General features: G+C 42.4%; 1 protein-coding gene across 1 annotated transcript in view; it reads left to right on the top strand.

Annotated features, from left to right (window-relative positions):
- The window catches only part of Pstpip2 (proline-serine-threonine phosphatase interacting protein 2), a 48016-nt gene extending 22446 nt beyond the window's left edge, over positions 1 to 25570 (top strand). The window contains exons 4-14 of the mRNA XM_035438712.1: positions 95 to 129; positions 6871 to 6977; positions 12590 to 12652; positions 17357 to 17455; positions 18966 to 19011; positions 19160 to 19239; positions 20912 to 21010; positions 21920 to 22016; positions 22704 to 22785; positions 24379 to 24413; positions 25521 to 25570. Coding sequence (XP_035294603.1) covers positions 95 to 129; positions 6871 to 6977; positions 12590 to 12652; positions 17357 to 17455; positions 18966 to 19011; positions 19160 to 19239; positions 20912 to 21010; positions 21920 to 22016; positions 22704 to 22785; positions 24379 to 24413; positions 25521 to 25570 — 793 coding nt within the window. The remainder of the gene's footprint in view (positions 1 to 94; positions 130 to 6870; positions 6978 to 12589; positions 12653 to 17356; positions 17456 to 18965; positions 19012 to 19159; positions 19240 to 20911; positions 21011 to 21919; positions 22017 to 22703; positions 22786 to 24378; positions 24414 to 25520) is intronic.
- The last annotated feature ends 1184 nt before the right edge of the window (positions 25571 to 26754 follow it).

The raw sequence follows: 26754 nt of genomic DNA, 5'->3' as shown, positions 1-26754 counted from the left end.
TAAGATGTAGGCAAAGAGAAGCACATGAAAACATTGTAATACAATTATATGGATGATTTCCAGGACTGAAATTGCATATGTACTTGTTTTTCAGTACCTTGAAGAGAGCCCTTGACGTCTTCAAGCAGCGTAAGTGAATTATTTAACTTTTATTTTATTTGTATGGGTGTTTTGCCTGCATGTATGTCTGTATGTACCATGTGTGTGCCTGGTGCCCACAGAGGTAGGAAGAGGGCATCAGATCTCCTTGAACTGGAGTTACAATGGCTGTCAATACCATGTGGGTACTGGGAATTGAGCATGGGTCCTCTGGAAGAGTAGCCAGCACTCTTATTGCTCAGTGATCACTCCAAACCTTAGTGCAAAACTGCATTTTCTGTCCTTGGAAAGCTTTGTGTCTTTCTTCTAAGGTGAGTTTTATTTTGAACACTGGTTTAGCACTGGGTAAAAAGATTTAGCACAACCATAAAGTGAGAACTAGCTCCGCAGAGTAGAAATGAGAGAGATTCTTCACATCTCCCTGTCACTTGGGGAGCTGAGGTTAGCACAGATTCATGGCCCATCTGAGTTTCTGACTCAGGGAGTTTGGAGTAGGGCCTGGGATTCTGTGTGCTCTTAAGTTCCAAATGGGACCACTGCCAGGCAAGGACACCCTGTCCTGCTTTGTTGTTAGAGCTATTGTTGCATGAGTGCTTGTCTGCAATCCACCTGATTCAGACATACCCAACCTCTTTTATGTTCTTGTGTGGCTTTTCTCTTCACAGAGACATTTCTGCAGGACTTCAGTCACTGGGGCAGTGTTGTAACTATCTTGCCATTTCTCCCAGATTTCCAGACATTTTTATACAGAAGAAATCTTTATTTTCTTAGTGTATGTATTCATGTGTGTAAGGGCATATGAGTGTAGAGGTCAGAGAACAACTTTGGGGGCTCTTCACCTTTCACCTTGTTGAAACACAGGATCTCTTTTGTCTTTACTATGCAGTATTCTCCAGGCCAGCTGGCAGGCAAGCTTCTGGGGATTTCTCCAATCAGTGCCTCCCATCTCTCTGGGAGTACTAGATCTCAGATGTATGGCACACATCCGGCTTGTTTCATGGTTCCGGAAATCTAACTTAGGTCGTCAGACTTGCTCAGCCAGTGGTTTTACCCAACAGCCCCAGTTCTACAAGACATTTTACATTATGACAGTCTTCAAAGAACAGAGTACCTAGCCATTCTTTCCTCTTATTGTAATCTGGCACTCGGTCCTACCCACTACTACCCCAGACCTGCTCTCTCAGTGGGTACCAGCAATCTTTCCCATGTGTCTGGCCTCATAGGACTTTCTCGCCCATTTTGGCACATCCATTGGTGTTGCCCTTGTTTGGTTGTGAATCTGACTTGGAATTACACCAGCAGACTTTTATTAGTCACAGTAATGTGTTGACATCCAGGAGCTGGGAGGTCTGGGGTGAGACTTGTTACATTGCTCTACAGAGACTCCTGCCCAGCTCAGTTTTCCTCAGGGTTTCTGCTTCCAGGGCTTTCTATCCTTCCTCCTATGGGATTTCCAGGTGAAGGGTGTCAAAGGGTATGCTATGTATGACTGATGCTTGAAGTGTTTCTGTAGCTGGATGAGTGTTCTCCGTCAGAATCCCTGCTATCATATTGCAGTGTGACTGTGTCATAATACAGGAGACTTCTGACCCCATCACATGAGAGGATTTTCCCCCCATAACAACTAAGCAATCTCTTCTCAGGTGGAAACTAGCCAGGGTCCTCTGGTTCAGTTCAGTTGTCACACTGTCATCCTGGAGGTGATCCGATCTTATAGTCTGAAGGCTCAGTCCCCACTCTAGATACCTGTCTCAAGGCTTCTACCTGTTTGACCAACAGGCTGAAGATCAGGTTTCCACAGCCTCCATTTGGTTCAGTTTACCCCAGTGGCTCCCAGAACCCAGGGGGAAGAACTACATGTGCTAGTTTATAATAAAGGATATTGCAAAGGCAATGGATTAAAGCGAGGGGGCCGAGGTGGGGCGTTGAGGAACTTTCATGCCCTCTTTGAGCACACCCTGCTGTGCTGAATGGGCTCAGCAGGCTGAGCAACACCAGGTAATCTCTACATGCTTGGCTATTAGGAAGCTCCCCAAAGCTATGTCTGTTTTGATTTTACGGAGACTTCATTGGATAGGCACGCTTGTTAACAGACTTAGTGGGAGAGTCAGTTGGGTTCTTTAGAGTCTTCCTGGCCTCTGGAGTGTCATGTCTACCTGCAGGGCATGGGGTGGGGCCTCTCCGGAGGGAATTGGGTCCTTTGACCTACTGCCAGACAAGATAATTTTTTTTTTTTTCGAGACAGGGTTTCTCTGTGGAGCCTGTGGAGCCTATCCTGGCACTCGCTTTGGAGACCAGGCTGATCTCTAACTCACAGAGATCCGCCTGCCTCTGCCTCCCGAGTGCTGGGATTAAAGGCGTGCACCACCAACGCTCGGCCAAAGAATTTTTTTTTATGGCCCACTAAAGGCATAGGCAGATTAGTTTTCACAATATTCCTTGGGCAGGAGTCACAAAAGCAGTGGGGTAAAACTAAAATATATATATTATACATCATATGTGTAAAAGGTACGTAAATAAATACGCCTCTCAACTTCTACATAGACAGTATCTTCTTTTCCCTTCAATTCAGCAATGGATCTGCTTCTCAATGTAGATGCAGCATCCTTCCCATGCTCCTTCTTTACATATACACTGTGGAGCCAAGTGTCCCGGAGCAAAGAGCTTCAGCATAGCTTGGCTTGCTTAAGTAATTTACTTTTTTGCTCTTATTTGTTTCCTACTCCCTCTAAAAACAGCTTTATTGTTTCTGTTGTGGTAGCATATACTGGTAATCTTAGCACTCAGGAGCCAGAGACAGGAGGATCTTGAGTTCCTGGGATACATAGCAAGAGATGATAATGAAGAAACAAACAAGTAATAAAGCAAAACAAAAAGCCCTCAACAGTTTTATTTTTTCTTATTAAAATGATATATTAAGAATATTAAATATTGAATTTAATATAATAGATACTTTACATTCAAATGAGACAGCTTACTCTACAGAAGACAGTGAACACTGGAATTTTTATTTCTCAATGTAAAGTAGTTCTTGGTGATTATTATTATTTTTCTTTTTTGTTTTTGTTTTTTGAGACAGGGTTTCTCTGTGTAGCTTTGCAACCTATCCTTGCACTCGCTCTGTAGACCAGGCTGGCCTCGAACTCACAGAGATCCGCCTGCCTCTGCCTCCCAAGTGCTGGGATAAAAGGCATGCACCACCAACGCCCGGCTCTTGGTGATTATTTTGCCAGGCATTTAGATGTAATTTACTTTTAAATGCATTTAGATTCATGCTTATAATATATGTATGATATGCCTATTCATGTACATAAATAGTAATATGTCAAGGGAGTTGTTCAGAGTCTCTCTGGATTGGGGCCAGACACACATTTAAACTTTTTGTTTTATTGGTTTTTCAGAGCATATGTTTTAATTTTAAAAAAGCATGTTAACAGTTTGTCATATATCTTAAATTTTTCTATTCTATGTGTATATGTATTTTATCAGCATGTATGTCTGTGTATCATGTGTATACCTGGTGCCGGCAGAGACTAGAAGAGGGTGGGTGCTGGATCCCTGGAACTTAAGTTATCAGTGGCTGTGAGCCACCATGTGGATGCTGGGACATGAACTCAGGTCCTCTGCAGTGTGTGCTCCTAACCACTGAGCTATCTCATAAGCTTCCCAACCTTTGTTTTAATCCTCTATACAAATTTAGGTATGAGTATTTTTATATAAGAATACACCATCACATTTCTCTAGAAATTTTTGTTTATTTAATAGCTATTTCAGTTCATAGACTTCTGCCTCATTCTTTTATGTTAAAAACATTTTTGACCTTTCAAAATGCCAGATTTTTTTCCACAAAGTTAGTGCTATTTTCCCCCACCAACAATGACATTCTTTCACTGGTCACTAGTAACCTAGAGTTTCTTTGCTTTTACAGTTTTTATAAAACTGAAAGGTAAAAAATGATGACATGTACTGTGTTTAAAGTTCTGCTTTCTTCAGTATCCTTAAGTCCAAATGTAGTTTCCAAGTATGTATTAGCTTTTTTATTCACTCTTTTCAATTTCACATTACGTAATTTTTCAATATGGTATATATATATATACATTATATATATTACTTTATTTGTAAAAGTGCTATTTTGAAGTTTGAAATTTTAATCTAGTTTTACTGGTAACATAAAGCAGTAAAATAATTATATGAAACATTTAAGGAATCTAATCACTTATTTTGAACAAAAAGGTATATAGAGCCATTTGTGCCCAACCAATTGATGAAAAAAGATTTTAGATGCATAGGGTATTCATAAAACAGTAGTAGAGTAATGGAAGTTCTTAGATGTCTTAATGTATACCAGGTAATCAATAGTGTTCAAATTTAGCTTGTCTAAACTTAACATAATGAAATAAAACTAAATTACATCCAGAACCCTTTACAAGTCATACTTGGGGCTGGAGAGATATGGCTCAGTGGTTAAGAGCATTGACTGCTTTTCCAGAGAACCTGGGTTCAATTTCTAGTGAACTTAGGTCCTTTGGAAGAGTAGCCAGCAAGGTTATTTTAACAGTACAAGTTAAAATTCTTTTCTTCATGAGCTAGAGGGATGGCTTAGTGGGTACTTGTCATGCAAGTGTCAAGACTTGAGTTCATATCCCAGGAACACACATAAAACCAGATATGGTAGTACCTGTCTGTAATCCCAGGCAGAAGCAGGAGAATTCTCAGAAGCTCATGGACTAGATAGCTTGGTGAACACAGTGGCAAAATCAAAAGAAAAACCTATCTCAAATAAGGTGGAAGGTGGGAACTACCACTCATATGTGTTCTCTGACGTCTACACGTGTACTGTGACATGTGAGTTCTTGACACACACACACACACACACACACACACACACACACACACACACACACACACACACACAGGTTTTTAGAAAATTAATGTTTTCATTAAGTCAGTCTTTCTAGCTTTAATGCCATATTTCTTCTTCCTTCCTTCCTTCCTTCCTTCCTTCCTTCCTTCCTTCCTTCCTTCCTTCCTTTCTTTCTTTCTTTCTTTTTCTTTTTTTGAGACAGTTTCTCTCTATATAGCCCTGGCTGTCCTGGAACTCACTGTGTAGATAAAACTGACCTCACTTCTGCCTCTGCCTCCCAAAGGCTGGGATTAATGGTGTACTCAAATCATACACAGCCTAATTTGAGCAAAACACAACTGTATTTTTTTCTTTCCTTTCTGTTACAAAGATAAATAAACTTCAGAGGCCAAAATGTTGCACAAACTTTTGATAAATGTTTAAACTCATGAGAGGCCAGGGATAAAAAGCACCCAGAGATCATGAAAAGAGGTAGAGAATCAAATTTGGTGATTTCCTTTTTATTTTTTAGGTGCATTGGTGTTTTGCTTGCATGTATGTCTGTGTGAGCGTGTTGGATCCCTGTACTGGGAGTTACACACAGTTATGAGTTGCCATGTGGGTGATAAGAATTAAACCAGGGTCCTCTAGAAGAGCAGCCAGTTAAGCCATATCTCTCCAGCCCCAAGTATGACTTGTAAAGGGTTCTGGATGTAATTTAGTTTTATTTCATTAACCTCTAAGCCATCTCTCCAGCCCCAAGAATCAAATTTGAAATTGTGATGCTCTCAGTAGCACCCTAGTTCTATTTCTCTTGCTATGACAAAATATTCTAACAAAAGAGTTAGGGAGAATTATTCATCTTATAATTCCAGTCAGGGCCTATCACGGAAGGCAAGGCATTATGCTCACAGGCAAGGGCAGAGAATAATGACATGTATATTCACTGGTTTTCTTGCCTGTGCTCAGCTGATTTCTCCACTTTTTTTTTTTTAAAGCAAAGCATCTTTTATTGTTCAGCAAGTTAACTGTCTTTTTTTTTTAAATAATTACCTCTCTTTTTAAAATTTTTATTTATTATGTATACAACATTCTGCTTCCATGTATCTCTGCACACCAGAAGAGGGCACCAGATCTCATAACGGATGGTTGTTAGCCACCATGTGGTTGCTGGGAATTGAACTCAGGACCTCTGGAAGAGCAGTCAGTGCTCTTAACCTCTGAGACATCTCTCCAGCCCCCTGATTTCTCCACTTTTATAAAGTTCAGGATCCCCTGACTGGGGAACTGTGCTGCCCACAGTAGGTTGGATATTCCCACATCAACTGACTTAAGACAACCACCGGCAGACACGCCCACAGGCCAACACTCATTGAGAATTTCTTTCCAGGTGATTCTAGGTTGTGCTAAGTTGACAATTAAAGCCAACATCCATCTCAGGATGTAAGGACTGTTAATCTAGGCTGCTCCTCTCCCCAAAAGCCCTGGGCATACAACTGGGTTAGTAACAGAGTCGAGGCTAAGCTAAAAACTTAGGTTTGAGCTGGGTGGTGGTGGTGAACACCTTTAATCTCAGCATTTGGAAGGCAGAGGCAGAAGGATCTTTGAGTTTATAGAGAGCCTGGTCTACAAAGTCCAGGATAGACAGGGCTACACTGAGAAACCCTATCTCAAAAAACAAAACAAAACAAAAAAAAACAAAAAACAAAACCAAAACCAAAAAACCAAAAACCAAAAACCAAAAACCAAAAAACTTAACTTTGGTCTTGGTCGGGCACAAGAAGGACCTCAGTGAGTGTTGGTGACGACTTATTCTTAGTTTTGTTCCTTGCTCCAGATTTGTATGTACAGTTTTGAATCATTGTGCATATTTGAATCTAGACTCATGTGGGCCTTGACTTTGTCTTATTTACAAATTCTTTTCACAGAGGTAGACAATGTGGCCCAGTGTCACATCCAGCTTGCACATACTCTCAGAGAAGAGGCCAGGAAGATGGAAGAATTCAGGGAAAAGCAAAAGCTACAGAGGAAAAAGGTTAGTTTTGTGTATGTGTTGCAATATCACCTTTCTTCTGTGGAAAAATCTCAGGCATGCCTGTTACTAAATTGTTCAATTGGCTGGGCATAGTGGTGCACAGTTTTAATCCCAGCACTTGGGAGGCAGAGGCAGGCAGAACTCTGAGTTCGAGGCCAGACTGGTCTACAGAGTGAGTTTCCAGGCAGCCAGAGCTACATAGTGTGACCCTGTCTCAAACAACAACAACAAAAACCCTGCACAGCTTGGTTCCCACCCCCAATATAATCATAACCTGTTTGTGGCTGAGAAATTATGTATTGGAGTCTCCATGTATAGGAGGTATGCCCTGTACTCTCCGTCAGTCTTCCTTTTAATAAAACTTTGCAGGAGTGCTGGAGAAATACTTCAATTAATAAAATGCTTTCCATTTGCAGCATTAGGCTGTGATTTTAGACACCAAGAACCTGGGCAAAATTCTTAGGGGATTCAGTGGTTGTGTTTGTGCACGTCTCATCTTTTCGGATCTGCTGCCCCTGTCAGGACTGTGGCTGGAGATCTCTTTACTCCCATCAATGGCATCTATCACATTCTAGCTAGTGAGCTTCCAGATCACACTCCTCCTAAGCAAGGCAGTAGGGGAAGGATGAAGACCCGGAGAAGACTCATGATTTCCTTGAAGTTCATAATATAATGGAATAATTCTGTTTTTTTTTTTTTGTTTTTTTGTTTTTTTGAAACAGGGTTTCTCTGTGGATTTGGAGGCTGTGCTGGAACTTGCTGTAGGCTGGCCTTGAACTCACAGATATCTGTCTACTTCTGCCTCCCCAGTGCTGGGATTAAAGGCGTGCGCCACCAACGCCTGGCATAATTCTGTTTTATAACTAGAGAAACTGTGGCCCTGGGAAGTTCAAGTTGTTTTGTCTTCAAAGCAGCTCTGGAGGGACTCCTTTTTATTTAAAGATATATTAATTTTCATTTTATGAGTATGCATGTTTGCCCACATGTATGTGTGTGTACCACATGTGTGCCTGGTGCCTACAGAGCCACAAGAGGGTAACAGATCTCTTGGAACTGGAGTTAGAGACTGTTGTGAGCCATCATGTGGGTACTGGGAACTGAACCCAGGTCTTCTGGGAGAGCAGCCAGTGCTGTTAACTGCTTAGCATCTCTCCAGCCCCCATGAGACTCTCTTCATTGATGGGATTTATTTCACCTATAGGAAAGGTGATGGGAGTGAATGAGAGTCATTAAGATAAAAGTAGTAAATGTATGAGGATTTAGAAGAATCAAGAAATAACTCCAGGGGCTGGAGAGATGGCTCAGAGGTTAAGAGCAGTGGCTGCTCTTCCAGAGGTCCTGAGTTCAATTCCCAGCAACCACATGGTGGCTCACAACCATCTGTTATGAGATCTGGTGCCCTCTTCTGGTGTGCAGATATACATGGAGGCAGAATGTTGTATACATAATAAATAAATTAAATCTTAAAAAAAACAACAAAAAGAAATAACTCCAGCCAAAATTCTGTTTATTTTTTTTGTTTTGTTTTGTTCCTGAAAAACCTGTATGTGCAGGCTGATCCTTTAGTCAAGTAGAGCCCTTCAAGAATGTCTTTCAGGACTGGAAGGCTGACACCAAAGGCTTCTATTCAGGTCTCTGTGGACATTTGGGGACCTGCCACTCTTCCTGGAGGTCTCTTTGGAATTGACTGTACCTGATGTTGTGTTTACAGTCTGTGCATCCAATCAATGGCCAGTGTTAAGGCTGATTGTGTCCTCACCTCTCAGGATGAGCGACTTTGCCTACAGTTTCAAGTTGGAGTCTGGGTTGGCACTAATGTGTCGGGTTGCCCACAGCATCTTAAGAACCTCCCTGTCTCACATCCGCCATCATTTCACCAGCTGCTTTTCCCTTTGTTTGTTTGAGACATGGTCTCATGGAGCCCAGGCTGGCCTCCAGCTCACCGGATAGCTGAACCTACTGCCTCCACCTGCTGAGTAGTAGGATGCAGACTTGTGCTGCTGCGCCAGGCTTAAGAGCTGCTCTCTGCACACCACTGCCTCTTCCTATTTCTCAGCTGTTGCTTGTGCAATGCCTCTTAGCATGAAGGAAGGACAGATGCAGATGGTTAAGGAACGCTGTATCAAACACTTTCATACGCTCTCTCAACCCTTGAGGTTGCATCTGTCACAAAGCCTTTTTCCAAGCAGAATTATTGTGTGTGCTGTACTCGTTGGATGGCAGATTCTTTTGTCTGACATTGCCAAGTCTGCCATGTCTTTGAGGAAATTACAGTTTTTTTTTTTTTGAGACAGGGTCTCCCTATGTAGTTCTGTAATTCTCTATAACTCTAGGCTGGTCTATAACTTAATGGAGATCACCCTGTCTCTGCCTCCCAAGTGCTGGGATTAAAGGTGTGCACCACTGTTCCTGACACCAGGTTTTTAAAAGTTACCTTTTAATTATCTATGTTTTAATACTTTATTTTTTTAATGTGTATTGATGTTTTGCCTATGTGTGCGCTTGTGTGAGGGTGTCAGATCACCTGAAACTGGAACTATAGATAGTTGTAAGTTGCCATGTGGATTCTGGGAATTAAACCCTAGTCCTCTGGGAGAGCAGCCAATGCTCTTAACTGTTGAGCTATCTTTCCAGCCCCTTACTTACCTATTTTTTTAATTGAAATAAAATTGCATCAGCCCCCTTCTCTCTCCAGCCTCTCTTAACTACCCACGTCTGACCGCTCCCATGTACCTGTTCCACAAAGGGTTCTTTTTTTAATTTTTAAATTTGTGTGTATGCATGCATGTCTGTGCATGCGTGTGTGGGTACACATGGATGCTCTGGATCCCCTGGAACTGGAGTTACAGGAGTTTGGGAGCCACCTGACATGGGTGCTGGGAACCAAATGTGGGTCCTCTCAACTGCTGAGTTATCTCTCCAGTCCTGACAGTTTTTGTCTCTCTTCTCCTCTCCCTCCCCTGCTCCCTCTTGAGACAGAGTCTCTCTCTATAGCCCCGGCTGTTCTAGAATTCACTACATAGACCAGGCTGGCCTGGAATTCACAGAGATTCACCTGCTTCTGCTTCCTGAGTGCTAGGATCAAAGGCATGTGCCACCCAAATGACAGCAAAGGAACTTGGAGGTTGTAAAGATGGCTCAGCCGTTGAGTACTGTCCTTGCAGGAGATATAAGTTCCATTCTCAGCACTCATGTTAGATGGCTGATGACCATCTGGAAATCTGCTCCAGGAGTATTAGATCCTTCCAGCCTCCATGGGTACTGCATGAGCACACACAGACAGGCACAGATATACAATTTGAAAAAATGCAAGCTGAGTGTGGTGGCATACACCTTTAACACCCTGGAGGCAGAGGCAGGCAGGTCTCTGCAAATTCAAGACCAAGCCTGGTTTACACAATGTGTTCTAGGCCAGTGGGAGTTACTTAGTTTAGCCTTGTCTCAAAAAGAAGGGAAGGAAAGAATAACTAAAAAGTTAAGGAGAGATCGTGTCTTATGTGGAACAGTTAAAAAATAAAAGAAGCATAATACCTTTGTCAATGAACTATGCATATGTGACTCCACTAAAAAAGGGCAGTTTCCTCACATCCTCAGGTGTCTTCAGAAGCCCTGTTCTTTGTGGGGAGAGCTGTTAGCTCTGCACAGCTTCTGGAACTTTCCCGCTAATGTTACACATGCCAAGTGGTTGGAGTGAGAGGCGCAGAAGAGCATTGCACGCTCACTTCAAGTTCCCTTCTCAGCAGGAGTCACTTTCAAAACGTTGAAAAGTTTAGAAAATTGTAGTTATGCATTTCACAATGGACTCTGGGGTGGCTTTGGGTACCTTTTTTTTTTTTTGAACACTTTTAGGGGAAAATGTGTCAATGTTAACTTCCCTTTTTAAAATTGTCACAGTGCATGCCTTGGCTTTCCACTTCTTAGAAATCGAGCTGTTTCCACTCATCAAAAGAACCAGTCAGTTGTTTGCTTTTCTTTCCACTCTTTCTTTTTCTCTTATGCTGCTGGTTGAATCCAGGTTCTTGGCTGTGCTATGCAAATACAGTATAGAGCTGTGTCTCCTCATATAATTTACTGATTTAGTTTTAAAAGCCTAATAAATTTTTAATAGGATGTTTTATATAACTTTATTTTTTTTAAATTTAGATTAAAAAAATCTTTAATCCCAGCACTTGGGAGGCTGAGGCAGGTGGATCTCTGTGAGTTCAAGGCCAGCCTGATCTACATAGTAAGATCCAGGAAAGCCAAGGCTGCATAGTGAGACCCTGTCCCAAAAAACAAACAAGTCCTTATCTTGCATATATGAGTGTTTCGTCTGCTTATGTCTGCATACCATGTGTGTGTCTGGTGCTTGTGGAAGTTAGAAGGAAGTGTCAGAGATGCTCCTGAGTAAGAGATGCAGCTGCTATGAGCCACCACGTGGGTGCTGGGAATTGAACCCAGGTCCTCTGCAGGAGCAACAAGTGCTCTTAATTGATGAGTCATCACTCTAGTCCTGTTTTCTTTTTTGAAGTTTCATTTTTCTTTTCTCTGTGTGTGCATGTGTGTGTGAGTGTGTGTGTACGTGTGTACATGTGTAAGTGCATGAGCATGTCCATGCATATATGTACATGCCATGGTGTACATGTGAACATCAGAAGACAACTTGCAAGAGTTGGTTCTCTTCTCCCACTGTGTGGGTCTTGAGGATTGGATTATCAGGCTTGGCAGCAAGTGCCCTTATCTACTGAGACATCTAAACAAGGCCACACCTCCTAATTATTCCCAAACAGTTCCGCCAATTAGAGTCCAAGCATTCAAATATACGAACCTCTGGGGGCCATTGTCATCCAGACCACCACACTGACTTTGTTTCTTTGGGCTCACAAAGTTCATTGCCATCAGGAAAATGGCGAAGTAGTACTTACACAGAATGCTTCATATAGAAGTGATAGATGAATGGAAGCTAGAAAAACTGTGTCTGAGAGGTAGGTATTTATTATGAGCAGCATTGTTTTGGCCAACAAAAGTACCACCATCGCAACTGCAATGAAGAAACCATGCTCAGGTGAACTACATGGAGTTTACCTTGCTGGCTTAGATGAGGCAGAGGATTGTTTCCATTAGCGGTGCCACAGATACCTCCTTCTTCCCCTGGTGACTTGTTGTAAAGTGTTTGTCATTGATGGGCCACAGATGTGGAGGTTGAGCTCCTAATTGTCTGTGCTGACATAGCTTTCAGAATAAAGCTGTTTTTAAAATACAAATAGTATTTTAATAAAATTTAAAATTCCTTCTTGAAACCAAAGTCCTTGATTCTAGGTTTGCTGAAGAAAGCACTCCATGTGATTAGTGAGTCTTCGGTGGTGTTTTGAGCATTCAGGACCCTGCGTGGGAGTGCCTGGCTAATTAAGATGCAGCATCACTAATTTCCTGTGACTTCTTGAGCAAGGAGTTTAGTCTCTGTTGTGTACTGTCCCCATTTGTGACGAAGAGACTGTAGATAGCATATTTCGCTTCTGGGTGATACGAAGGCTAAACTGGATTACCCATGTTGAATGCTTAAGCCCTCAAAACAAGTTGCTGTTAGCAGGAACTTGCAGTTTTTATTGACAGTGTTTGCATTCTCTTCACAGACAGAAACTATAATGGATGCTGCCCACAAACAAAGGAACTCACAGTTCAAGAAAACCATGGATGTGAGTCACACTTGTTGCTGCTGTTTTTGTAATGGTGACAATTATTGGGAATTCTGTGCTTGCGCATGAACATGCTCCTACTGAAATGATGTTTCAATGATGCCATTTATCAGGGAGCTGTTAAGGGAAACACTTGGCTTTCCTTCCTGCCAAGGTCCTGGGAAGCTTGAAGATGGGAGAGTGCGTGCAGTGCTGTTTTGTTTTTGGTGAGCTGGCTGTAGAACTCGGTCCTCTGGACATGGCATGACTATTACCTTCTAAGTCAGAATATCTGTGACTACCAACATCCCTAGTAAGACTGGACCCAGTAAGATTCTCTCCTGCAGGAAAGGGAGGCTCACAGGGCAGCGAATGAGTGGTCACAAGCAGGATAAGGGGCCTTACAAGGCCATGCCTTCAACAAGGACCGGGTAGATAACAGCCCTAGGTAGGGGCAGACTTTTCCTCTGCGGTGTAGTTACCCATAAGTTGTTTATGCTTCTGTAAGTGACCTTTCACCCTTGTTCCTATAAATGTCCACAGTCAAACTCATTAGTCCACCAAGCTGGATTTGAGTAGAATCATCTCTTTGGTCTCTTGGTATTTGATGGTATTGTTCATCTCTGCTGGAATAGTTCACATAGCAACTATAAAAGTAAGCAATTCACTTAAATATTTTAGGATGTGATACAAAAGCATGTGACACACAAATGTACACACACATACACACAATGTACACAGACACACAGGTGCACACACACATATATACACACAGAGACACACACACATAGAAATATTCGCACACTATATACACACTACATGCATATACACACATATCCTATTTATCACCACACACACACACACACACACACACACACACACACACACACACACACAATTTATCTTGTATTTGAACTTTCTATCTCATGGTGATTCTGAACCTCGATTGTTGCTCATTTTACTGGATGAACAACATCTATGGCCTGGGCTCTGAGTCTGAATTAAAAGGGGAAAAGGGAAAAGGCCAGGTGAACTCCAGCATTTCCCTTTCTCTACTTCCTGGTCCAATCCACTGAGCTGTGAGGAGTGAGGAGGAATAGGTTCTGTTGCCGTGGACCCCACCATACCTTTCCTGCCATGATGGATGGTGAACTAAGGTAAATCCTTGCTCCCACCAGCTGCCTCTTGATCACAGTGGTGACAAAATACCAAATATATTCTTGGTCACATGAGGTGATGCTTACTCTTTACTGTTCATTTAGTCCACTATCTCTTCTGTTCTTCATCGGGCTTTTGTATTTTCAAACTACTCTGCAATTCCGAGATTTCCTTTTTGCTTCTATTTCTTTCCTTAGCTTTTTTTTGTATCTTTGCCATGCTGTTTTGCTTTGGTTTGTTTTGGTGTGTAGTTGTTTGAAGGATTCTTTGCAGTCTTGGTCGGACAATTCTTTTTTTTTTTTTTTTGATTTATTTATTAGTTCTAGTTAGGGAACAAGTTGTAAGTCCCTTCTCCCTCTCCCTCCCCTCACCCCCAACCCTCCTCCCCCACCCCAACCCCCCCACCCACCACTCCCCAGGCAGGGTAGGGCCCTCAACGGGGGCTCTGCAAAGTCCACCAAATCTTCCTGTGCTGGTCCTGGGCCCTTCCCCATGTGTCCAGGGCCAGAGTGTAACCCTTCACATGGCATGGGCTCTCAAAGTCCCTTCTTGCACCAGGGAAAAATACTAATCCACCACCAGAGACTCCCTGGAGTGCAAAGGCCTCCTTATTGTTGGTCAGACAATTCTAAAGTTTGTCATCTTGATTGTCTTTGTCCATTCAGTTTGATATTTTTTTTTCTAGTTTTTGGTTTGGGTGATACTCAATTGATTTGGATATTTAGGGTATTACAGAAAAAGGTTTGGGTTATTTAAGCCATGTTTTAGCTGGTTTCCTGTGACAGCATGCCAGTAGGAGGTGATACAATTGCTTCATTACTCTTATCTGGGGTTAAGAGTTCAGGTTCCCCTTTGTCCTCATCAGATGTTCCATTTTCCACTAAACTTCCTCTGCTACTACCCCAGGAGGGAAGGGACTTGACTACTGTAGGTCCAGTAGGTCAAGTTGGACAAGGAGGGGTAGAAGTTCAGGTTCCTCACATGGGGACTACTGCTCCTGTCTTGAAGAAGAGACACTGCAGTTCCTGTTGCTGTTGATCTCTCTTCAGATGATCTGGGTGTTACAGCGTGGTAACCATGGGAGTCTAGACTCTCTCATTGGCTTTTACTATCTTGTGCAAGTGAGCCCTAGTTTGTTTATTGTTGTTGATTTTGTTGGTGTGTGTGTGTGTGTGTGTGTGTGTGTGTGTGTGTGTGTGTGTGTCTCATGACACTCATGTGGAGGTCAGAGGAACCTTGTGGAGTCAGTTTTCTCTTTCCACACCTTACGTGGGTCTAGGGTGGTCAAACTCAAGTCAACAGGCTTGCACAGTGAGTACCTTTACCCAATGAGCCGTCTTGCTGGTCTGAGTCCTTGTTATTTATGCTGTGTTTAGTATCAGGGGACTGGTTTTTTTTTTTTTAAGTTTATGTTTTTGTTAGGTTAGCCTTTTTCTAGTCTTTTGACTAAGGAGAATAGGTAAAAAATATTTTGAGTTGTTACTGTATTTTTGAGCCACCTGCTTCTTGGAACTGGATCTATAATGTACGAGGCAAGGAAACTCACTCTTGGGTTGCTCTTTGGCCAAAGGTTACTAGCCAGTTTGTCTTTGTGAATTTTCACTCTCAGAATCTTAGGTTGGTTTTATATATAATGCTTTGGAGTTTTAGATGCCATAGCAGGGTGGTGGTACATATAGACAATCCCAACACTTGGGTGTCTGAGGCAGGAGGATCATGAGTTTGAGGCCAGCCTGGGTTACATAGCAAGTCAAAAGCCAGCCTGAACAACATAATGAGACCCTGACTCAGAAAACCAAGGGCTTAGATATAGCCAGTGGCAAAGTTCTTCCCTAGAGTTCAGAGCCTTAGGATCCATTCTCAGTACCTCAAGGAAGTGTGGAGGTATAGTGATCATGTTTGGTAGAGAGAGAGATCTCCAAGGTGTTGCATAAAAGGAATTATTATACAGGTCTTTTTACATGATTATTATGCATTTTCATATAATTATGAAAACCAGGAACATACTATTTCTATAATAAAATTTTACATGCTATGTAATTATAGAGTATATAGCTAATATAACATAACAGACAACATATAGAGAAAGCTCATGAAAGAATAACCACAGTTGAATTATGGAAACTTACTTATGAGAAATATAGGGAAGTGTGTATAATAATAAACACAAACCACCTCTCCAAAGAAGCCACTGTCCTTTGGAGATCATCTCCAATTGAATGAAACTGCTTCTGTGGGCTCAATTTCACATGTCCACATGTAAGAACTATAAAAGTACATTTTGTGTCTTATTTTGTCTTCATGTACCTTTGGACATAAGAATCCTTGGTTTATAGATGGGGAAACAAAAACACAGAGATGAATTTATTAAAAACAAAACAAGTACACAGATATTGGTGAGGCCGGATTTGAACCTCTGCAGTCTGGTTCCAACACTTGATCTCTGTTTCACAGGCAGCTGAAGAGAAATAAACCAAGAAATAAGTTGTATTTTTGGTTGTGAGCTAAGCCTTTGGTGTCTGAGCCATCTCTCTAGCCAAGAAAGGACATCTTCATTCTTAGTCAAGTATAACTATCATATTGACTTATTTGTTAATTGTTTGATCCATAGCTTTGTTTTGTGTTGTTTAAACAAGCTAAGGCTTTGTTTCTAGACCTGAAACAAACTAATTTTCTTGATTTAACAATTGTTAGAGTTTGTGAAATGATTCTATAATCCTGGTAGTAGTAGTGGTGTTAGATAGGCCATTGGCTACTTTAAACTGACACCAGGAAATAATCAAATTGAGGGCTAAAATCAATAAAGTAGAAACAAAGAAAACAATACAAAGAATCAATGAAACAAAGTTGGTTTCCGAGAAAATCAACAAGATAGACAAACCTCTATCCAAACTAACCAAAAGGCAGAGAGAGAATATGCAGATTAACAAAATCAGAAATGAAAAGGGGGACTTAACAATAGACACAGAGGAAATACAGAGAATCATCAGGTCATACTTTGAAAACCTGTACTCCACAAAATTGGAAAATTTAAAGGAAATGGACAATTTTCTGGATAGGTATTACTTACTAAAATTAAATCAAGAACAAATAAGCAATTTAAATAGATCTATAACCCCTAATGAAATATAAGCAATCATCAAAAGTCTCCCAACCAAAAAAGAAGCCCAGGGCCAGTTGGTTTCAGTGCAGAATTCTTTAACCTATGTTGAACTGAAGTCTTTAAAAAGAAACATGACCAAAGTGGAAGAGACATAGCATTGCTGTGCCCCTTGCTGTGCATGGCAGTGGCTGGGAACTCTAGAATACTGATGCCTGTTGAGAACGAGAGGAAGTTGGTTCCAGTGACTGAGTGATTGCATAGACTCTAAGGATTATAAATGTCACACAGATGTTGGATTACACATCTTAGATGTTATATACATGGGGGTGCATACAATCATATTGCTGTGTATAATTGTATGAAAATTTCAAGAACAAGGAAAAATCAGAAAAATTAGTTATATACACTTCAAGTCCCATTTCTTACCCTGCTCACCCATATTCACCCTCTGTTTGTAAACAAAGGCCAAGAAGAATTATGAACAGAAGTGCCGGGACAAGGATGAGGCGGAGCAGGCTGTCCATCGCAGTGCCAACGTGGCCAACCCAAGGCAGCAAGAAAAGGTACCTAGCATGGTCTACAACCTGAAGAGTCAGAGATGCACCTGTGTCAGTTTAAAGCCAACTTAGGGTTTGGTATGATGCACATGCATGTCGCTCTAGGACTCAGGAGGTTGAGGCAGGAGGGTCACGAGGTTAATGCCAGACTGGGCTACAGAGTGAAATCCCATCTCAAAAAATAAAAAGAGATTTCTATCCCAAGTCTCTGGCAACAATGTTTTTGGCTTGTAAACTTCAGAGTAAAACCAAAAGTCCTTGTAACACTTTTTTTCCCCAGGAAATTATTTTATTAGTTCAAATTAGAAACAAGCCTGCTTCACATGTCAATCCCTCCTCCATCTCCCTCCCCTTCTCCCCTTCCAACCCCCTACCTCATCTCCTCTCTGCTCCCCAGGGAGGGTAAGGCTCTCCATGGGGGATCCCCAAGGTCTGTGGTATCATCCCGGGCAGGGCCTAGGCCCTCCCCCATGTGTCTAGGCTGAGAGAGCATCCCTCCACATGGAATGGGCTCCCAAATCCTTTCTTACACCAAGGCTAAATACTGATCTACTACCAGAGGCCCCATAGAGTGCAGAGGCCTCCTCACTGACATCCACCTTCAGGGGTCTGGATCAGTCCTGTGCTGGCCTCCCAGATATCAGTCTGGGGTCCATGCGCTCCCCCTTGTTCATGTCAGCTGTATCTATAGGTTTCATCAGCCCCGTCTTGACTGAAAGTACCAGAGAAGCACACATTGGAGAACAGTGGGTGGAATGGGAGGCTTGATTTTTTTTTTGGTTCTTTTGAGACAGGATTTTTCTCTGTTAGCTTTGGAGCCTGTCTAGAACTTGCTTTGTACACCAGGCTGGCCTCAAACTCAGAGATCTGCCTGTCTCTGCCTCCCAAGTGCTGGGATTAAAGGTGTGTGCATCACCACCTGGCTTCATATTCTTTTTAAATGTCTTCAAACCTCAGCTCATGTATTCTTTGTTGACAGAATACTTCTTGTGGGTGAGGGTTCTACATTTAATAATATGGGCTGAAATAATAATATTAGTAAATTAAATAATACATTTAGTAATATGTCTGGAACAATGGCTCAGCAGTTAAGAGCACTGACTGCTCTTCCAGGAAATCTGAGTTAAGATTCCCAGAATCCACATGGCCACTCACAACCATCTTTAACTCCAGTCCCAGGGTATACAACACTTCTGATCTCTTTGGGTGCCAGGCACAAGGTGGTACACAGACATACATGCAAGCAAAACACTCCTACACACAAAAACTATAAAACAAATTAATAATGTATCATCTGAATATAGTATTATCCACAGCTTGAGGGCAAGGAGATGTGTCTGTAGGAAGACATAGGATTGTTGTTTTCTGATGCTGAGAAGATGAAAGATTGATCTGCTTCTAAGTGCAGTGTATGTAGGGCTTGGACCAGATCTTGCTTTTCCAGCACTATTGCTTTCACAAGTGTTTGCCCGTGGGATAGGCTTTCCTAATCTCTCTCTGGTTTTGGTCCTCACAGCTTTTTGTGAAACTGGCAACTTCAAAGACTGCAGTAGAAGATTCAGGTGAGGGGCAAGGTGCTCTGACGGGGGTGGTAGTGGTTGGGGGCTGTTTACATTATTAAGAATATGTAGGATTAACGGGCATCAGAAAGGAACAGCTACAATCCAGCAAGCCTGTCTTGTTTCTAAATCAAGCCCCTGCCCATTGCAGACAAAGCATACATGCTGCACATCAACATGCTAGAGAAGGTCCGAGAAGACTGGCAGAGTGAGCACATTAAAGCCTGTGAGGTAGGTACCTGGGACTGGAAGCAGTGTGAGACTGAGCACATCTTCCTTCCAGAACCTGAGAATCTGCTCTCATTTTAGTGCTGTAATTTAAGAAAAGCAGCGTGAGAGAGAAAAATGCCATGAGATGCCAGGGTTCAAGTGGAGGGGTTTTTATTAGGGAAAGGGATCGTAAAAAAGGGGAAGGGGGGGGGAGACTGGCCTCCAGGGAAGGGAGCAGCAGGAGAGAGGAAGCAGGGTGGGGTTAGGGGTGGGGGAGTGGCGGGGGGGGCAACAGAGAGAGGGAGAGAAAGAAAGAGGGAAAGATGGGAGGTGGGCAGGGCCCACTTAAAAGGGAACACAGTGAATAGGCACAGGTGGCTGCAGGTGAGGGCAAATCCTGTTAGTACCCTAAGGACAGGCAGTACAGATGCCTGAATACTACTAACAAGCACTTCGTGTTTCATTCAGGCATCGAGCCCATGGATGAGTTAGAAACTGAGAATTTAAGTGAAGACTGGAAGGGATTGGAATGATTTCATCTAATCCTCATCCTTTTGCCACCCCGCCCCCCAAAGCCTGACCTCACTGTCCAGGTCACTCCAAAGCTAATGGTTGCTTAGCGCAGGCATGATCCCGATACATCAGTTAGTGGTGGGTTGAGCACTGTAATTATTCCGAGAGTCAGGCTTGTACTTGCTAGGTTCTAAGGGGAATACACAGGACTCCATAATTTTCTAGAGAAAACTTAAAAGATACAAGCTGGAAAGTTCCTCAACTTTCTGATGTCAGTTTTTAACAGCGTCCCGGGGCCAGCAGAACCAGCATTATCTTCGGACTGGGTAAAAATATGGGCTCTCTCAGCTCAGTCCAGGCCTTCTGGAGTCAGGAACTCTCAGGGTGGCAGCCAGCAGTGTCAGTGAATTCAAGAATTAGGCGTGCTGGTTTACAGCTCTCCTTCAGGAGTTGCTCCCTGCCCTGTCAAGGAGTCTCATGCTGTCCAGCTGGCCTCTCTACACCCTTTGGCACAGTCTTCTCCCTTCTTAGCCAGAGATATACTCTCTCTTTTTGTCCTTGACTCTGTCTCCCTCGATGTGCATGTGCACATGGGTGCTTGTGTGTGCGCCCACGTGTGGGTGCATGTATTGTGTGTGTTCGTGTGTGCCTGTGTGTGCCTCTGTGTGTGTGTGTGTGTGTGTGTGTGTGTGTGTGTGTGTGTGTGTGTGTTGGGAATCAATATCAAGCCTAGGTCCTCATGCTTGTATGTGCTCTACCACTGAGATATGTTCTCAGCCAGTCATGTTTTTTTGAAGTTGTTTGCATGTCCCATGTTTCATCCTAAAGGTTATTCTCCACACCTTCTTTCTCCTCCCTCATGGATACCTGGGATGCCCTTGGTGTAAGGTCCAGTGGGCCTTTGTGGTTTCTTATGCATGCTAGGCAAAGCACCACTCCAGTGAGCTGTACCCCCAGACTAACACTGGTGATTTTTAAAAAAAATCTTATTTGATTGATCTCGTTTGATTTATCGCTACAATTTGATACTCAGGAACTTTATGCCCACACTAAGTACTTTTTTCTGCTTTACTTTTTAAACTCCACTCCTCAATGTAGGTTTATGTTGTTTAAGTCATAGCCAGTCTAAACGGATGTCCCTTCTTTATGTATTTATACACATGTAATTGTTTTTCTGTAGGCGTTTGAGGCCCAAGAATGTGAGCGAATCAGCTTCTTCCGGAATGCATTGTGGTTACATGTAAATCAGCTGTCACAGCAATGTGTCACAAATGATGAAGTAAGTCATCGGCATTCACAGAGGGCTGTGCTCTGCAGGTTAGAATCATCAGAGCAGAAAAGAACCATCAGTGTTTATTAGTTCATCCTCTCCCCACTTCCTGCTTCTATTTGAGGTACAGAGAGATAGTGACTTGAGTATTGCTTTCATTTTCCTGATTCCCAGTCCATTTTACCACGGTTACTCTCTAAGTTAGGGGTGGACAACAGATAATGAAACCCAAACACAGTTTTGTGTGTGGAAGACAGATGTCACAGAAGAATGTGAGTCCCAGAGACAGCTCCAGTGTAGAGTGCCATCACTTCCTGCACCAAGTATTAGCAGACTGACCCATGGCAGGTTGATGGTCACCCAGGGTGAGGATTTGCTTTTGTGGCTTCATGGTGCTTGTCCAGAATTAACTTGTGAGCAGCAATAGTAACTGGGTCCCCAGATATCAAAGACACCAGGTGAGGTTGTCACAGCCTTAGCTAAGAAATAGCCCTGATCTTAGGTGGGACATGACTTTAGAAGAATGATCAGATATCCAGGAAACCTATAGAACTGAGAAGAACTTATCCACAAATTAAAGTAGTTGTGTTTGCATTTGTGTGTGGCACTGAGACTTGGTCATGGAACTTGTCTCATGGGGCTTGGCATGTAGTTTCTTTATTCCATCTATACTTAAAAGAAGTAACCAGGGTTTTGGTCTGCCCAGAAAGAAGTATTTCCTTGTATCTTATTTTTTTCATTTAAAAAAGGCAATAGAACAAATGGACTATAAGGGTGCCCTTATGTGAGTTTTGGACTTGGGAATGTCTTCTACTCTTAAAACAAAGTCGAAAAAGAGTTGGTGGCTCATGAAAGTTGAGTGGTGCCATAATTATCATCAATAAACTTCTACATAATGCTTTATCTTGTTTTTGTCAGATGTACGAACAAGTCCGCAAGAGTCTGGAAATGTGCAGCATTGAGAAGGACATCCAGTATTTTGTGAACCAGCGTAAAACTGGACAGACCCCACCCGGTGAGCCGAGTGGCACAGTGGGAGGGACAGTTAAGCAACGGTATTAGTCTTTCTTGTCTTGGGTCACAGAGGATGTAAGATACACTGTATTAGTCAGCTTCTGCTGCTGTAGCAAATACCTGATGTGAATCGGCCAGTAAGACACAGGTTTACTTTAGCTAGAGTTTTCAAGGCTTTAGTCCAGTCAGTTGATGCAGGCTGTATTGAGGCAGCGCACTATGACAGACAGTGGCCCAATGGACTGTTCATTGTACAGCCAGGAGATGTGAAGGAGGAGGAGACCAGGGCATGCCCCCAATGGCCTGACCTGGTATATTCCTACTGGGTTATAATTCTTAAAGGTTCTGTCGCCTTCCTTTAGCACTAAGCTGGGGACAAAGTCTTAACACATAGGCTCTTGAGGAGCATTCTAGGTCTTTATACCTTTTTTTTCTTTTTTGAGACAGGGTCTCATGTATTCAAGGCTAAAATTAAACTTGCTGTGCATCTGTGGATGGCACTGAACTCCAGATCTTTTTGCCTCCACCTCCTGAGCACTGAGGTGACAGACATGTGCACTCAGACCTGTCTTATGAAGCACTGGGTGACAAAGCCAGGGTTTTGTGTATGCTAGGCAAGTGCTCTACCAACTGTGAGACAACCCCAACCTTTACCCTTTTCTGATACCTTCTGTCTTAAAAATTGTAGCACCCATCATGTATGAGAATTTCTACTCTCCTCAGCGGAATGCAGCCCCACCAGGAAAGACTACAGGGCCCAATGTAGCAAGGTAATAACCAACTGTTTTTCATGTGAAGAAAAAATCTTAATAAGTGTTTATATTATTAATGATCTAAGATATTACCTTTAATTTTAAATTGACCAAAATTTGCATAATTTACCTATTAAGGAAACTGAGTTTTTTTGAAATAGCATTTTTAGAACAAATATTATATAACCTTTATTAATTGCAGTTTCTGGGGTACTATAGTATTACTTGTTTATGAATTCTATGCCTTCCTATGGTTGGAAGAACACAGGAATGAACAAACTATGCCCCCATTTGAGTCAGATCTCATCTGCAAGTTTTCATAGGGCCTATGAGTTAAGAAGGATTTCTCTCTCTGTCTCTGTCTCTCTGTTTATTTGAGACAGGACCTCACTCTGTAGCCCAGACTGGCCTTAAACTCACAGAGATCTTCCTTCCCCAGCTCTTGGGTACTAGGATTAATTGCAGTCATGAGCCATTATGTTTTTTTTTAAGATTTTATTTATTTCTTATGCATACAGTCTTCTGCCTGCATGCCATCAGAGGGCACCATGTCTCATTGCAGATGGTTGTGAGCCACCATGTGGTTGCTGGGAATTGAACTCAGGACCTCTGTAAGAACAGTCAGTGTTCTTAACTGCTGAGCCATCTCTCCAGCCCCTGCCATTATGTTTCTTTTTAATTATTTTTAGCTATGTGTAAGTGTGTGTGTGTGACTGTGTCATTGCATGCTTTGTGTATGTGAATGCCCACAGAGGTCACAAGAGGGCATCAGATTCCTTGGAGCTGGAGTTACAGGTGGCTGTTACTGGGAGCTGACCTTGGCTCTTCTGAAAGAGCAGCAAGCACTCTGCAGTCTTGAGCACTGATTCATCTCCCCAGCCCTGGCTTATAAATTTAAAATGACTGGTGTTCATATAGAAAGCCATTGGAGCATAATCAGTGGATCTCTCTTTTTATCTGGCTGTCTTCCTACTAGATCTAAGCAGAGGTGTGCCAGAGACATTGTGGTCAGCAAAGTGGAATGAGCCACTTCCATTGGGCCCATTGACAAAAACAAAATGTGCTGCTCCTAATATAAAGGGTCTTGAGGGAAAGAAACTTTTATTTCACACCAAGCCAGTGGGGGTGGGGTGGGGATGAGGTCTCATCTGTCGAGTTTTCTGTCCAGTCTTAGGGAAAGTGGTAAGTGTTTAGGAGAGGTCAATGCATACTGTCAATAGTAAGGGCCTTTCAAAACAGTAATATGACTGAGCTGACAATTCTCCCAGAGAGGGGAGAGCTGTTTGTGTTTCTCATCCTATGTACAAAGACTCTGATACGCCAGGGGGTCAGTAAATTTTGTTCCAACAGCTGAAATTAAAATCGAGACAGCAGGCCCTGGGCAGAGCTCCACACTCCTGACTGCTGTGCAGTCTGCTTGTTGGCTTCACATGTGCTTGCCTTTTGGGTTTCTGCAAGTCAGGGCTGCAAATCATTTGCCTCATCTGAGCCTTCCTGACTCTCTAGGATAGAAGCCAGCTGATTACAGTGTGTTTTGTTTGCAGCACGAAGTAGAAAGGTGTAAAAATAATTAGAGCTCGCCTGAAAGACTTTGGTTTTCATCTCTTACAGGAGAGGACCTCTCCCAGTTCCTAAACGTTTACCAGGTATGTATGCCACCAAGAAAAGCCTCTTGGAATTTGAATAGCTAGAATGTGAAAATTAGAACCAGGCATGCCTGACACGTGGGCTTCATGACACAGCTCCATCATCTACAGAGTCTGTACTTGAGAGCAGTGTAGTCTAGTTATCAAGAATAAATAAATAAATAAATAAATAAATAAATAAATAAATAAATGTGTTTTAACTAAGTTTTTGAGTTTGTGTTGGGCCATGTTCATAGCTATCCTGGGCTGCATGAGTGACAGGATGGAATTCCTAAGAGATTGTGCCTATGTTTGAATCTTACTATACAACTTTCCCTTTTGAGGTACAGTCTCACTCTGCAGCCTTTAATTATAATGTTGCACACTGCCTAAAAAGGAGTCATTTTCCAATCATGCTGATCTCCTCTGCAGTACTGCAGACAGAACCACACATAGCATTTTTTTTTTTTTTTGGTTTTTTGAGACAGGGTTTCTCTGTGTAGCTTTGGAACCTATTCTGGCACTCTCTCTGGAGACCAGACTGGCCTCGAACTCACAGAGATCCACCAGCCTCTACTTCCCAAATGCTGGGATTAAAGGTGTGAGCCACCAACGCCCGGCTCATTTTTGTCCTTTCTTGATGATGTCCATGACATACCCATGAATGAAAAAGAGCAAATAATGATTTCTAGAATGTTTTCTGGTTTGCAGTCATGACTATCAATTTGGGCTTTGGTGCCCATATTTTGTATTTTGATGCTTTTAGTTGTTACAAAAAGGCAGTTGTCTGAATCTTGAAGTGGACGGCTCAAGTTTGAAAAGGGCTAACCCAGTTGCTCTCAATCTTCCTAATGCTGTGACCCTTTAATACAGTTCCTCATGTCATGGTGACCCCCCAACCATAAAACTATTTTCATTGTTACTTCATAACTGTAATTTTGCCCCTGATATGAATCGTAATATAATTGTCTGATATGTAAAATATCTGACTGATATGAGGCCTCTGTGAGAGGATTGTCTGATCCTCTCCCCCGTGGGGTTTCTACTCATCGGTTGAAAAACACTAGGTTAAGGTCTTATCAAGAAAAATGATTAGCTTTATTCTGCCCCGCATTCCTCTCTCTGCAGATGATCCCGATTACTCCTTGGTTGAGGACTACACTTTGCTCTATCAGTAGCACCAGTGGTGGTAAGAGTCTTTACCTTTCCTTTAATCCTGTTGAACAGCATTTCTGAAGCCTTCGGACCTTCTTAAGAACATCACCAAGAAGCCAGGTCTGCATCAGGCAGCATCCTGGTGGGTGTGGTGTCCTCTGTCCCTTCAGGCTCACCTCTAGAGCCTACAACTGTGAGCTGCCTGGAAACCTGTTGGAATGAGGGCATTTCCCCTTCATTTTTCATTATTCTGTGACTCTCTGAATTTGCTTTGCCTTTTTGTAGCTTTTGCACACCTATGTTTCAGCACCCCCAGATGTAGAACACGTGCAGTTCTCAGTCTTTAATATAGTCCTTATTCCCCCGAAAGGGGAGAAGTCAGTGAAAACCATGTAAGTGGTATCACTCACCAAACACAGGAGGATCATGGGAGTCAGCCTGTTTCAGGTCACAGGCTGTCATTACCTGAACTAGCACATCACAAGGATTCTTGGATGATAATTCAGCACTGCTAACCAACCGGAGCTACAGAGGTGACCACACAGTGACTGGTTCTCTGGGTACTCAGGCAATTGGCACATTTTCATAATGTGAAAAATGCCTCAGAAACCAAAAGCAATGCTAAATGAAATTCCCTGTAGGATGTACTGCTTGCCAGGGCAGGCTGAGCCTGCAATATAACCGTGGGATTTCAGTAGCAAAGAAAGAGGGGCTCTATTTCCCAGTAACTATTTCCATTTCCGGTCTGTCTTAGCTTCTCATTTGTCTGTGATGAGACAGTTTTATTTCTTCGATAAAAACTATTTTTAAACAGTTGAGCCATTTGAGTTTTTCTGATTGTGTGTGCTTCTGGGAGTCACAGGAGAGTGAGTGAATGGATGCAGGAAGCCATGAAAGACCTAGAGAAGTGTCACTTCTACTCTTCCTGGTATTGATAACATTTACTGTCAGTTTGAGCAGTGCCCTCTGGAGATTTGTTAGTCTTGTGTCCTAACCCACCAGAAAGCACCAGGAAATTAGCATATCCAACGTCTCTTCAGCCCCCAAGCCACCTACTTGCTGACTTAACCGGCATTAGCTACACAGGACAGGAGCCAAGTTATCTTAATTAAATAGAAATAATTAACTGGTATCAATTTATATTAAATAGAAGACCTTAAATTACTTCATAAATATGTTTAAGGTGTGAGTAAGGTGTGAATATACC

This window comes from Cricetulus griseus, chromosome 2 (genome assembly GCF_003668045.3).
Source record: "Cricetulus griseus strain 17A/GY chromosome 2, alternate assembly CriGri-PICRH-1.0, whole genome shotgun sequence".
Lineage (NCBI taxonomy): Eukaryota > Metazoa > Chordata > Mammalia > Rodentia > Cricetidae > Cricetulus > Cricetulus griseus.
Note: the sequence above shows the minus strand (reverse complement) of the source record. Positions and strands in the feature narration are given on the sequence as shown.